At 41.8% G+C, this 14,103-nt stretch overlaps 2 protein-coding genes across 4 annotated transcripts in view; one reads left to right on the top strand and one right to left on the bottom strand.

The window, feature by feature from the left end:
* Positions 1-6,194: 6,194 nt before the first annotated feature.
* Positions 6,195-8,146, bottom strand: LOC311021147 (otoraplin-like). Its single transcript, XM_084021529.1, has 4 exons — positions 7,975-8,146; positions 7,728-7,867; positions 7,323-7,433; positions 6,195-7,210 (listed from the first exon to the last, which is right to left on the bottom strand). The coding sequence occupies exons 1-4, from the start codon at positions 8,087-8,089 to the stop codon at positions 7,187-7,189; spliced, it is 390 nt and encodes a 129-aa protein (XP_083877655.1). The 5' UTR covers positions 8,090-8,146; the 3' UTR covers positions 6,195-7,186.
* Positions 8,147-10,644: 2,498 nt separating this feature from the next.
* gtpbp2a (GTP binding protein 2a) overlaps positions 10,645-14,103 on the top strand; it is a 28,737-nt gene continuing 25,278 nt past the window's right edge. For all 3 annotated transcript variants that reach the window (XR_014597979.1, XR_014597980.1, XM_084021516.1), the window contains exons 1-6: positions 10,645-11,068; positions 12,149-12,175; positions 12,297-12,481; positions 12,642-12,750; positions 12,836-13,033; positions 13,206-13,380. Coding sequence is in view for 1 of the 3 variants with exons in the window: in XM_084021516.1 (XP_083877642.1) it covers positions 10,862-11,068; positions 12,149-12,175; positions 12,297-12,481; positions 12,642-12,750; positions 12,836-13,033; positions 13,206-13,380 (901 nt within the window). In the remaining 2 variants the exon portion in view is untranslated. The remainder of the gene's footprint in view (positions 11,069-12,148; positions 12,176-12,296; positions 12,482-12,641; positions 12,751-12,835; positions 13,034-13,205; positions 13,381-14,103) is intronic.

Genomic DNA, 14,103 nt, shown 5'->3' with positions numbered 1-14,103 from the left:
ATGAAAGAGGATATTTTCTAAAGGGAAAGAGAACATTTCCAGGAATTCAGACACAAAATCATTAACACAACCATTTGACATTTAAGCATCACTTACTGAGAACAAAGGTTACAATGGCTGCAGAGAAATGCTGTATATAAAAAAAAAAAAACAATCTATCGTGTGTGTGCATTATGCGTGTGGGTGAGCATGTTTTTCCATGTGGCTGAGCTGAGACGGCTCTCTCCGATTACGTCCTTTTGTGTGTGAACGGCACACACTTAATCTGCAGCTGTGACTCTCACAGAAACACCGAGTTTGGCACCTTTCATCAGACTCTTAACGCAGATGTGAGAACCTGTAGCGTTTGATCCCGGGATTAGCGATGGCCACAGTCTCCTTACGCCTCAGTGGATGCACCGAGTTGACAGCAGCTAAGCGATAAACCTGCCATCCCGCCTGCCGACTGTGAAGTCAGCACAGCTAATTAGCCGCTCTCGTCCTCCGTGGGCTGATTCATTTGTTCAATCCAGCCTCATTTATCTCATCACGTAACGGTTCTTCATTTGCATATAGTTTATTGTTTATTACTTCCTGACTTTACTAACCACAGCCACTTTATTTGAGATATGATTAAAAGCCGTTCACTTCATTATAACCAGTCAGCTGGTTAGGCAGGATTATGTCCAATACTCCATCCTTCAACGTCTTCTTCACAGATCCGTCGGGCCATTGTAGAATTAGGTGTTTAAATAAACCCCGCGTTGGCCGCTCCTGGAGGGTCAATAAAAACTACGAGCTGAAATGCATTTAGAGATCCTCAGGGGGAATCTCACTATTCATTCTACCCCTGCGATTTGCGAGGATACCCCGGCCAATCAATACAAGGACCATTAGGCTTACAAACCTGGTTCATCTATAAACTGTCCACAGGCTCTGTAAAGCATCAACATGCTCTCTGGGACGACCTGCCCACCTGTGAGAGCTCAGAGGTGCGTTCAATGTTTCCTTTTTACAAAGCAGGATGCCATTTTTACTCTGACATAATGTATTCCGACACTCATTTGTCAGATCGACGTCTATGTACGCACGGTGACGCAGACCACCTCCCAAACTACACGTAATGTACATGTGTTACCTGTTTCTACCGCGTGTTTGCTATGATTTGACATTTAGCCTTGCGGTATACATGACCTTTTTTCTCCATAATGTGAAGTTCTATTACAGCAGGGTGTTTTTTTTGTTCAACACTGTCAGTCATGTCACTCTGCCAACGAGCTTCGGATGGCTGCAAGAGTGAGATATGGAACTAGAAAGAAACGGGAGTTGGACCACATGCAGCCTTATGCACCGTGCATGGACCACAATGCAACGTTCAAAATGTAAGCTGCTGCAAATAATAATTCAGTTATCACATTACTCTTCCTGGCAGCAGAGGGGTATAGCTTGGAAGAACAAGTGTGTTTTAATGTTAATCACTATTCATTGAAAAATATGAGAACTAATGAACGATTTAAAGCCATTGTGCATAATAATGCCCATTCATTTTTAAATGGTATTGCTTGATTTATAAGTATGCATATGAGGTAATTAAACGACATTACTGTATGGTTGCTCTCGAATAATAATAATAATATAAAAAGCATGTTCCTGTATGCAACTCCCCTCTGGGAACATGTTTGCTGTGTGTTCCTCCATATGTGTACGTGAGCAGAAGCGCACTGAGAAACCCTAACACACAATTTTGTTTCCACACTTAATTGCCTTACTTAGCCTCACTGCTTTTGTAATGGGTAATTGGTTGTCATGACAAACACTCTGTCTATTCATAGCTCAGAGGCTTGTGCAAAAAAACCCTCTGAAAAGAAAAAAAAAAAACATTTTGAAGACAACACGTAGAAGATTTCTGATTTTAAAGCTTCAAGCTTTTTACTAAAAAAAAAAAAAAAAAAAAGCTATGATGGTTGATCGCCAGCCGGCTCTTGCTCTTCTCCCCAAATAATCTGTCAGCCTGAGACTCCTCTGGCCAAAATGGACCCTGGCTTTTGGTTACATACAAGAAAAAAGTCATTCAGTATGACTAAGAGTCTCATAGACATACAGCTATGTCTGTTAGTGTGATACTGAAAAGAAAAGACAGAGTGAATCCCTTCCATTCGTTTCACACTGATATAATGCGATAACACCGAAAAGCACGCCTCTAGATGTCAAGTGTTTTTCCTTGTGAGGTATAGATGACGTTGAGTCATGACATGTGAGCGTCAAACACAGCAGTCGGCATTCTCCGAGACCTCCAGCCATGTGTTACCTAAACACATGCATTATTCATGTAGGAAGGAAGTGAACAGACAAGGCAACGTTATTCATTTGTAAAGACATATCATACACTGGGGTAAGTCGAAGTTCTTGACAGAATTATACAAATATGGTAAAAAATAAAGAAATATTCACAAATAAAAATGTCAGAAACCGGAACCGGAGCAGCCAGTTCAAATGAAGGCTATTTCAAATCCATTATAGGGTAGAGTACTCACTGTCAAAATGTTTTTAACTTTGACTTGAAAGTGGTCAGATCGGGTCTGAAATGGAGATTAATCCAGGTCTGTGTTGGATGATAACGAACTGCAAGGTGATGCGACTGAGGGAATGAATAAAGGATGTCTTTTGTTGACAGTCCTCCAATGGCTTCATTGATTTTGGTTTGTTCAACAAGGTCAGGGGATTTGTTCAACGAGGAACTTTTCAAAGCTTCGTGAAACCCGAGGCAATGCATTCGTGGTGTATGAGACTCGTAGGTTTTCAGTGGTTTACTGATACAGATAGGGTGACCTATAGTCACTTTTTCTGCAAGTGGACCAACTAGTGTAACCCAGTGATTAGAAGTCTTCCAATTGTATTGTGTTGGAGTACCGTAACCCTAGGTCATTCCATCCATTCCGTCTACCGCTTATCCTGTATTCAGGGTCATCGCAGGGCCGACATGTAGAGACAGACAACCATTCATGCTCACCTACGGGCAATTTAGAGTCATCAATGAACCTATCCCCATCCTGCATGTCTTTGGACTGTGGGAGGAAGCCGGAGAACCCGGAGAGAACCCACGCTTACACGGGGAGAACATGCAAACTCCACACAGAAGGAACCCGGGAATCGAACCCGGGACCCTCTTGCTATGAGGTGAGAGTGCTACCCACTACACCACCGTGCAGCCCACCCTAGGTTATTGTTATTGAAAATAATTTCAAACATGAGATGAATGTTGAGATGATTCCAACAGTGTGGATGAGGCATTTATTTGATTATACGTATATTCATGTTTCACAAAGAGATTTCTTGAGTGGGACGTAGACACAATAACAAACAGACCAGATTCAGTGAAAGGAAAAGAAAAAGGTTTTAGTTTCCATTATGTTGTCAGTCTCGTCATTTGCATCTTTTTTTTTCCAAAAGTAATAGCTGCGCCTAATTTCCCCATAGTATCATTAATGTCTTTCTTTTGGCTTCATGGCATTTTGAGCTATATTTATTAGCCAATTAGAGATTGTTAGTTTCTTTATACAAACTGACACACATGCGGTAGCCCTTCTCTAAATCTTTTGGGTAACTATGGTGACAGGCAAAACAGAGGGGGAAAAGAATGGAAGGAAGTTGAGGGGGTTTATTCAGGTGCGAGGGAAAGTAGGCGACAGTGACGAGTTGGGAAAATGGAACGACAATTACACACTGGAAGGAACAGTTTTCGTCCTCTCTTCATCGAGCCAATCCTCTTCCACAGACATACTTTTTAGAAGATATTAACCACTCTCTATTGGAGGGGAACGTTCTTCCTTATAATACTAAATGCCTCAAAAGCTAATTTCCCTCTATGCAGCAGTAAACCCGCAAGTAGTAGATACAATGGTGCCCTGAGTTGTTGGAGGGTTGAACACGCAAGAAATGAAATCAGTGGTTTCTTTGTGTGGTTGTATGACAGAGAAATTGGGTGGAATTACACTAGCTTGGGCAATTATATGACTCAGGGATATAACGCAGACAAAGAGAGCGAGAGCGTACGATAGATACATAGTGAAACAAAGAGAATATCGTTGAAGCTTCACTTTCTTCTCGATTAAACACTTGCATTGTCATTGTTGTTATTCTTGAGATTATCTCGGCAGTAGACACGACCAGTTGTTGTGCCAACGTTCTTGACACAAAACTGGACAGACAAATGCATTTTCTAACGTAAAGGATATTAATCAAGTGAGAAGGAACGCCACTGGCCCCAAGGCCGTAGCAGTGATTGATTCAGGTTGACTGATTGATTGATTTAGTTCAAACAAGCAGCGAGCTGGCATTTCCTGACACCCTTGAAGAATATTTGCCCAGACAAACCCCTTTCATGCAAGCACCTCGAAGGCACTACTGATTAAGTCGGTCACAGCGTGCACGCGTGTTGCTCATGCACGATACAAAGTCTTCCATCACATAGAAGATGATAAATGAAGTTTTCCCTGAATAAATGCCTCCTCTCAGGTGGATAGATGCCCCCTTGTTGTTTGAAAGAAATGAGCTGTTTTATGAAAAAACGTCCACCTGAGTCATCCAATGTCCGGGGACCAGTATGTTTGCACTTCAAATTCTTTTACCTCAATGTTTTTTTTTTTTCCTATTCCCCCATCTGTTAAATCTACAGGTATTATTTTTGTCAGAAAAAAACCTGTGTTGTTCTCTCAGTACACTGCTCTGGAGTGTTTTGTTTATCCCGGAACTTCTATCATCATTTCACTACGAAATTATCTTTTGCTGCTTATATTTTTTCTTCCCTCCCCCCCCCCCCTTTTTTCTCCTTTTTTTTATTTTTTTATCATTGCCTCATCTGTGATACAGTTGTTGGAATCAATAAGTCATTTTACTGTTCTGATTAAGTTGCTGTTGGACTCCGTTTTTGTTTTTTCAGTATCACGACTCGCATCACGCGTCACTTTGCATCACGCAAACATGCAGACATGAGTTTTTTGGGATACTAAAAAAAAAAAAAAAAAAAAACTCATCTTTTAGCCAGGCTAAAATGTCACGCTCAGATGCTAACAAGACCTGAAGCTGTTGATTCCTCAGCTTTGCAGGGTGCTGTGCTGCTGGGTGTAGAGGTGTGGGTGTGACACCAGATGGGGGGGGAAGAAAGAAAATTGCATCTACTGCAGCCTGCGTTTGGCAGCTGTTCCTTTAAGCTGACACACAGGACCACACACATGCACACATGCACACATATCAATCTCTCCTGTCACGATATCCTTGCCCGTCACCATGGTAACGCCCTAAAACTACAGCTGCCTGTTCTAGGATTGACTTTAGAGTAACTTGCTGTGATTTGTGTATTTTGAGGATTTGCATAGGTCTACACAATGCAGCTGCAAAAGAGCTTTTGTCCAGTTGTGAGTAATAACCTTGAATTCAGCATCCAGTTCTCTGTATTCTCTTTGTGTGCGTAATGATGACAATTTCATTCCAATATCACCACATATTGTGACAGATAGTTTTTGTCTGAACTGAAATTACACCTACAAAATGCTTCTTTCTTCTTTTTCGTCTCCTCATCTTTCCGTTCTCATCTCCCTGCTATAACGGAGCCCTCATAGACATGCCCCAGGTATGTTTTTACTGAGTGACATTTTGTGGTAGATGTCCCCATCTGAGACAGGTTCATATTGATCTGGGCTGAGAAGGGGACAGGAGATTGATCCGTGTGACAGCCCTATTTCCTAACTTCGTAAGCCTGCCTCTCTAAGAATGCCTCAGGTCAGACAGAAATGAGCTAATGAAAATGACCTGTTTGTTGTGGCCCCACAGATCAATGCATGCTGTTGTCACGTTAGAGACGACCTGAGATGGCAGAGAAAAAAATACCTTGAAGCTCTGAGGACTTACCTAAATCACTTAATATTTCTTAATCAAAATGAAACATCTTTGGATCTGATAACCCGCTGAGATTAAGATGCTTCATATAAAAAGGATTCTGAACCAATCAAAAAGAGGTTCAGATCATCCTTTGGAAAGAGTATTAACTGTGACAATATGTCAGGCCGTGTTTAAACAACAGATCTCTAGAGGCTGCGTGGATGTTTGTGACACAGACAGATTGGCAGATATAGATTCAGACAAGATACAAAAGATTCAGATGTGGTGGTGTAGACAAAATAACACTGGTGCAACTAATGCAACACTACATGTCATAAAATGAACTTCATCACCACTAAAAGCAGAACTACTAAGGTCATATTACTCTGAGTTGCAGTTTGCAGCCTTTGTGAGCTTTGGAAAGAGGTCTGACATGGGACACTGATATCTAAAAGCAAACATTAGACATCTAACAGAGCTGCAACTGCATCAGCCTTTTAAAAAACTGCTGTGTGGTCCAGCACAGAATACATGAACAAGGAACAACCTGTAATGAAGTGTTTGTTATTTTGTGGATCCCAACAAAACCTCCATATCTGTTTGCTGTAATTGAATGAATTAGTTGCTGCCTCGTAAACAACTAAATACAAAACGCTAGATGGTTGTCATCTTGGTTTATTGCATGTGAAATAGAGAGAAAGAAACAGAGACAGTACAATATGTTTCTCCGCTTGCTTTTGGATAACTCAGAAGAGAGGGGATTGTACATCAATTTAATAAGAAAAATCATGGGTTTACTCAAGGCTAACATGACAATGAATGTATTTCATGATACACTTGTTCAATTATTTCTCTGAAGGACTAACATGTCTTTTGAAAAAGAGAAGATAAGCAGTACATTTATCTCCCTGCCGCTGTAGAATGAATCATCGCGTCCCGCTGCGTGCAGTGCAGGTGCTTTCTGATAACGGTGTCAAGAAAAACCTTGACGCCACAATGAGAAAGCTGCATCGACGTTACAAATCGAATTTGATAATAACAGGAGTGTATCTTCACAGCGATTTTAAAGTAAGCTACAAGATGTGTCAGTGAAAATACACAATACATTTGTACCCGTTCTGAAAATGTATGCATCTCATCAACATTTTTGGATTGACATAAACAATGGTTTATTGAGCAAAGTGTCATGTTAAGACAAAGACAGATAGGAAGATAACTCATGCTATACTGGGACGTGGTCCGACACACTGGCTTGGCAGAATTCTCCTTTATAAAACCCAGAGTACTAAAAGCAAGACTTGAGAATAAAGGGGCTTCTGTATGTCACGTCCTATTCACAGTAGAAGTCCATGTTCTGAAAAGAAAAGTCAAAACTAAATGAAATAACATGAGATAAATGTGACAACCACCTATTTTTCCAAAAAAATTAATTCCATCTGAGATACTGTCCTATAAATGAGACTCACAGTTGTGGGAATCTTGACCTCGTCTTCTGTAAACTGCTGTGTCTCCTTCACCATAGTTGCAGGGAAGTATCCAATGACGCCCATCTGGTGCACATAGCGCTCACTGTAAACCTGCCAGTGAAAAATAACACAGCCTCACTAACAAATGAACAGGCACCACAAATATATAATACTCTTTATACTTTTGACCTTCCTTGCTAGACTTGATGTAAATTCTATGCTTCTTAATTCCATCTCACAATGAAATTGAATTAATTAATAAAAATGTCTAATTGAGATTTTGCTCTTGTCCAAAAGACCAGAAAGTTTTCACGTGTTTGTCACAGCTGCTGTGCAACATGCCATGCATTCATAAACTACAAGCTTCACTGCTAATAAGTAAGACAGCAACAAATGTTCACATACACTTCCAGACCAGAAGACGCCGGCGCCCTCCTCTGGTATGAGTTTAGAATACACGTAGACCATCTGACCCTTCTTGATGTTGATGAATCTGCAGTCAGGAGCTGTGAAGTCATCCAGCGCTGTGGCCATGGAGAGAACATCTAATAAAGTGCAGAAAAGCAAACAAAATTCATGCATTTTAGTGTATGATTTTAATTCATAACAATTTTCAGGATACACAGTGCTTCTCTCTAATGCTCCGACTTACATGAGCATGCTGCATCTCCACAAATCTTGTTGTCTGCTAGTTTATCCATGTGGACGGCCCTCGCAGTCTGGTGCAGAAGTCCCACACAGAGCAGGATCACTAGTGAGTAACTCATGCTGATGGAAGGAGCACAACCAAGAGAGTGTTACAGATGTGAATGAAGACGTATGAAAAATCCACAAAAACAGTTCTCTCTGCCAGGAATGAATGGGCTGAGCCCCTACATCATAGGTTGCCTGACCAATCGGTGATGTGGTTCAGAAAGTGTCACACTGTGGAAGTATTCATTTCCCACAGGGGAGTTGGCTGACTTTTCTCAGCTCTTTGCAGGAGGCGGTCTCAGTGAACTGTTTGTCTTTACCTCTTAAAAAAAAAAAGATGAAGTCCTTGTTGAAATAACTTTCTTTCAGCGGGTCTTTGAGTAGGCTCCATTTTTTTGGACAGAGTAAAATGTCCTACGGCCTGATAATAAATTTGATGGTTTTTTTTATATATAGAATTCAAATCTGAAGGTTATCTTGAGTAAAAATAACTGATCTAAAATGAGTTTGGAAAATGTGGAATTCGTTATTTGTCTAATTTACACTCAGCCCAGATGACACAGGGCACAGCGCAGGATAATGTTATGGAATACACTAACTCATGGGCGTTGCCACCATATATAAAAGGTGGTGGGGGGGGTCCCACCTTTTATATATGGAAAAAAAGTTGTTTGGACTTTGCTATTAAAATATTAGTGCATGACCATAGACGGATTATCATGACCACGGGCCCTGGACACAAACTCGCCACGGGCCCCTGCCTACACACGCAAATAGTACGCGCACAAAGGCGCTCTTCCCATTACGCACATAACAACACCGCAACACCACAACAACCACAACAACCACAAAATAACTGTCATTTTAGGTCTGTTTTGTTTGGCACCTGCCATGTACAGGACAATATACATATTATGGGAGAGACAGCAAGCTCAAATAGCCAGCCATGGTAGTATTATGGAGTAAAACACACCTTAATTAAAATATAACCACCTAAAACAAATCGTGAAAGTAATAAAGGCAACATGAATGAACATCAGTAAAGAGCCACAGCTACGACCACACAAAACCAAAAACCACAGCCATTCCAATATATTTTTTAAATTGTACCAAAAAAAAAAAACAACAACAACTCTGAAAGCCAAGGGCCCCTATTGGCTCTGGGGCCCTGGGCACACGCCCACTTTGCCCATGCGGTAATCCGTCTATGTGCATGACGGGTCTAATTTGTCCAGCGCTCTTTTCATTGCTTCACGATTAAATCAGTTCCACTTTATCAGTAAGAGAATACCCACAGCAATAGGAATCCACTCTGTGTTTTAATGGTTTCCTACACAGACAGGTGCACCAAAGGAAGTTTGCTTCTTGCAGCTACTTGGTCAAAGAGTGGACAACAGCAACAGGGGCGGACTGGCCATCGGTCATATTTTAATTTCAGATGTTATAATCATGAATCATGGATGTATTAAAACAGGTGACGGTACAGCCCTCAGCCCCAACACTGCCGTTTAACGCATCCGTAGATGGCGTTAAATGCCGGAGCTCTGGCCCGGCAGTCAGACTGGACTGCTCCAATTTGTTGAATCTGATTGGCTCAGCCTGACCCTCAGCCGGGTCACTGACTTCCCTTTGAAGTTACACAGAGAAAAAGTAGCTGGAAAAAAAAGCCTTGTGTAAATTAACAATGCAATCTCAGATTAATATTTAGGGTATCATGAGTGTATGCCACTATGTGACTATGTATACACTGTGCAAAAGCTTGTTTGGATTAGGCAGTTGTATAACTACTATTGTAAAGGCATTATAAAATGTCAGTATAATAATGATAGGCCGATTTAATTCTCATTTTCATTTCTAGGAACAAGAGACATTAGACACGGAAGAGACATCTTCTAAAAACTTGTTAGAATGCACCAGAATGTGGGAAATTCCATCTACTTAATTGCAAAATGTTTGCAATTAAGTAACCCCCCCAGATATCAAATGTTGCTGACGCCCCTTCACAAACTACATGTGTATAAGTAATTCCAACAGGAACAGCTGGGTCCAGATACAGACATTTGCAAAACAAATGTGCTAAACAAATTTAACCAAACCCAGTCAAAATTACTTCTTGAAATATATACAAAATATGAATGCAAATTCAGGAAAAGGTTCGGCTTTGTTGTTGCCACCAAAAGTGAAAGCTACAGTGTGATCAGTTTCATGTGGCTGAAGCTCTTTTGTAGGCGAAATAATTCAGCAAAACATTTAAGAAAATAAACCAAGTTTTGTAATTTAAATATGAATACAGGTTACAAGAAGTAAAGCATCTAAATGCTATCGCACGACATACGTGTAAATTGATGACACATGTTTCGATGTTATGGGCAACGTTTGTAACAAGAAGCCTACGTAATTACTTCCTTTTTCGTCTGATGCAAAGCTCTGCAAAACGGCGCTCATCTGTGCGCGTTCGCTGGTTGAACCTAGGCAGCCGCGCGGGCGGGGTTTAGTCTTCTGCGAAACAGGAAACAAATATCACCGCTACTCGCGCTGTCCAGTCCTACAAATCACACACACCCCATGGCATTTAGAACTGTGACGTAGGCACCCTGTAAACTCAAAAACGAGAGTCTCGGACAGGGCTTTTATTGTTCGGTTTGAAGAGTTTGAGGGTGGCTGGCGCTTTGTTTTTATTTTTTTTGGGGGGGTGGGGGGCTGCGAGCTACCACTGGCAGGCTAATTCCACTCAAGTACCTGCACCTGCATGCCCGGGCTGAGGTTTACGGTAATAACACAGCGTCGGTTGTTTTTTTTTGTAACCAGGTAGTGGTAAGCTAACAAGTTAGGTCCCAAAGCAGCTGATGGAAGCGCGGGGGTCGGAGTTATTCGGCTCAGGAAATGGACACGGCGCCGGCTCTCAAGGTGTCGCGTCCAACGTCAAGCCGGGAAATGAGTACGGGATAGCCTCCAAAAAAGCCTGCGTGAAGAACAACAAGGCGAAATCCAAGGCGCGATTCGCTCGCAACTTCAAACCGAGCAACAACACCACCCCGTATCTACCTCCGGAGGTAAGGCTGCAACCACACACGCACAAACACTAGCGTAGTCGAGCTAATGCCATTTAAAGTCTGCTAACGTGACAATGTGAGTGTTTATGTCCACGGAAAACAACAACAACACTAGGTTACAATTGCGTTTCCCCGCCGCCAGGGTTAGCCCTCCTCTACCCGGACGAAGTGACACGTAGCGTGTCGGTAAAAAAGGGGAATATACATGACATGGATATGTTCGGATAACATACACGTTAACGTCACAGCAGTAATGTGTGTTTAATTAAAGTATAATGTAACTAATTGGCGAGTGAAGTATTGCTAGCTCGCGGGAGAGGAACAGCTGTGTTTGTAAATATCTAACGGGGGGAGGGGGCGTGTGTACTGGGTCGTCCTACGTCTGGCCAACGTTACTATTATTATACTATGTCCCTGACATTCACTCGGTGGAGGACTGTGCTACTACACACACTTACGACAGCCTAATTATCATGTTAGTTATCTACATTTAAACTCACCCGACATTTACCGTAACCATTATTTTCTTTCAAACAAACCAACAACAAAAACAGGATTAAATTACATGAACATGGAGCCAATTGAAAGCAGTTTAGGTTAAACATAAACTGTGTTTTTAAATATTCAGATGTTCGCAGATAGGCATTATCCTCGCAGCACACCATGGTCTCTAAGTCATAATGTCAGTGTGTGTGTGACATGTCTCAACATGTCAACGGTTTCAGTTTTTTGTCTCAGCTGATCCCCCAGCATGTACCACCCATGTCCTGCCCTGGTCATGAACGTTTGTTTACATTTGAGATACACTGACTAGTTCACCTTAAATGTGTACTGACATGTACACACGCACGTGCTGTGTCTAATAACTCTTTAAGTAGCCGTGCATTAAAGCTAGCTAAGCAGTTAGTCCGTTTGTATAGCTCTTCGTGACTATCCATTCACAGTAATGCACTGCCTGCTCTTTCAGTCGGATTGCATTTCTTTGTGTCTTTAAACAAATCAATAGCCTGTTGTCTCACTTCACTGCAGTCTGACAGCTGTTGTTCCTGTTCTCCCTTTGTTTCTCTCCCCGTCTCTTAGGCCGAAGAGGGAAATATAGAATACAAGGTAAGCAAATCCTTTATGACAAGGGTGTGGAGGTTTTACTCTAGGTGTAAGTCGATCGTCATCACAAGAAGCGGTCCGGTTTAAATTCAGCATTCATTTCCACACTCTTTCCCTTTTCTAGCTGAAGCTGGTGAACCCCACGCAATACCGCTTTGAGCACCTGGCTACACAAATGAAATGGCGACTGCAGGAGGGTCGCGGCGAAGCTGTCTATCAAATCGGTGTTGAGGATAATGGCATGCTGGCGGGACTATCAGAGGAGGATATGAGGACATCTCTGAAGACGCTCCACAAGCTGGCAGAGAAGTGAGTGAAGATATCAAATTCCATTTTTTATCCAGACCTTGGTGTATTTTCAAGTGTGACATCAAGTTTGCATAAGCACGCTATAAGCAGTTAGTGATCATTTTGTAATTGCTCAATTAAAACACCACACTATCTTTATTTGTTCTTTTTTTTCTCTCAGGGTTGGAGCCGACATCACTGTTCTCCGAGAAAGAGAAGTGGACTATGATTCTGAAGTGCCTCGTAAGATTGCCGAAGTTCTTATTCGCAAGGTGCCAGATGACCAGCAGGTAAGTTGGACTACTCTGAAGGCTTGATGCCATCATGTTTTTTTATTTTTTTATGCCTTCTTATTCTTTGTGTTTTTCCCTGCAGTTCTTGGACCTGCGAGTAGCTGTACTGGGTAATGTGGACTCTGGCAAGTCCACTCTGTTGGGCGTTTTGACACAGGGTGAGCTGGACAATGGTCGTGGCAGAACAAGGCTAAACCTCTTTAGACATCTCCATGAGATCCAGACTGGACGCACTTCAAGCATCAGCTTTGAGATCCTCGGCTTCAATAGTAAAGGAGAGGTGAGAAAAGATCCAATGCCATGGAATAAAAAGGGTGTACCCTTCAAAGGGTTTCCTTATTGAGTTTTTCACATAGATCAGACAAAACAAAAACATGTTTTGGTAATAGTGGCCTACTCTACTATAGAATGTTTGTATTTGACACTCCAGATATTATTGCTTCTTCTCCTAGGTTGTGAATTACAGTGAGTCTCGGACAGCAGAGGAGATTTGTGAGAGTGCCTCTAAAATGATCACATTCATTGACCTGGCGGGTCACCACAAGTACCTGAAGACCACCATCTTTGGCCTCACCAGCTACTGTCCGGATTTCGCTATGCTGGTCGTCAGTGCAAATACCGGCATTGGTGAGTATTGATGATTTTGTCAATGTTGAGCAGCATTGTATGTCAATTAAAAATGTACTGGTGTCTGTCTGTGTGCATTTTTTCCCAGTCACTTTACTCACTGTGTTCAGATATGACAAGCTGAACATGGATCTGTCACGGGAACACAGGCTGGTTATAGACACTTGCAGGGCCAGTCTGACAGAGAGCCTGTGTTTGTTTATACTTACAGTGGGCTTGGCCAGCTGTGACTTTGCAAACATATGATATCTGATCTTACGTAGCAGATCATCATTACCACCACAGCCACTTTACCCCGCCTTCTTGTCCCTGCCTGGCCCCACTCTGATATCTCAAATACCATCCATTCTGATGTCAGAGTGCTCTGACCCACAGTCACTCTTTGCTCCTCCCTCAGAGCACAAACTTGGAGTAAACTTTTCAACTTTCGATCCCTCCCTTATCCTGTATCACTGGTTAGTCTAGCACACCTGGAATCCCACAATGTTTTGCAAAGTAATTTGCTTGTGTCACATAGAAAATTAATGTAGATCTACCCAGACCTTTCCTGATAACAGAAAGTGAAACTTAGTGCATCAAGCATAGTCCATGAAGGACAGGCTTTTAAACCTCAGCAGCTGGAACTGACAGTCTATAAATTATATAAAGTCGTTTTACAGTAACATTAGAAGACCATTTGATAAACTTTGTAAAATTTAGAAGAGAAAAAAATTCTTGTCAGAA

This window comes from Eutrigla gurnardus (genome assembly GCF_963514095.1).
Source record: "Eutrigla gurnardus genome assembly, chromosome: 11".
NCBI classification, from domain to species: Eukaryota; Metazoa; Chordata; class Actinopteri; order Perciformes; family Triglidae; genus Eutrigla; species Eutrigla gurnardus.
The sequence above is the reverse complement of the archived record's forward strand: the minus strand, read 5'-3'. Positions and strand labels throughout refer to the sequence as shown.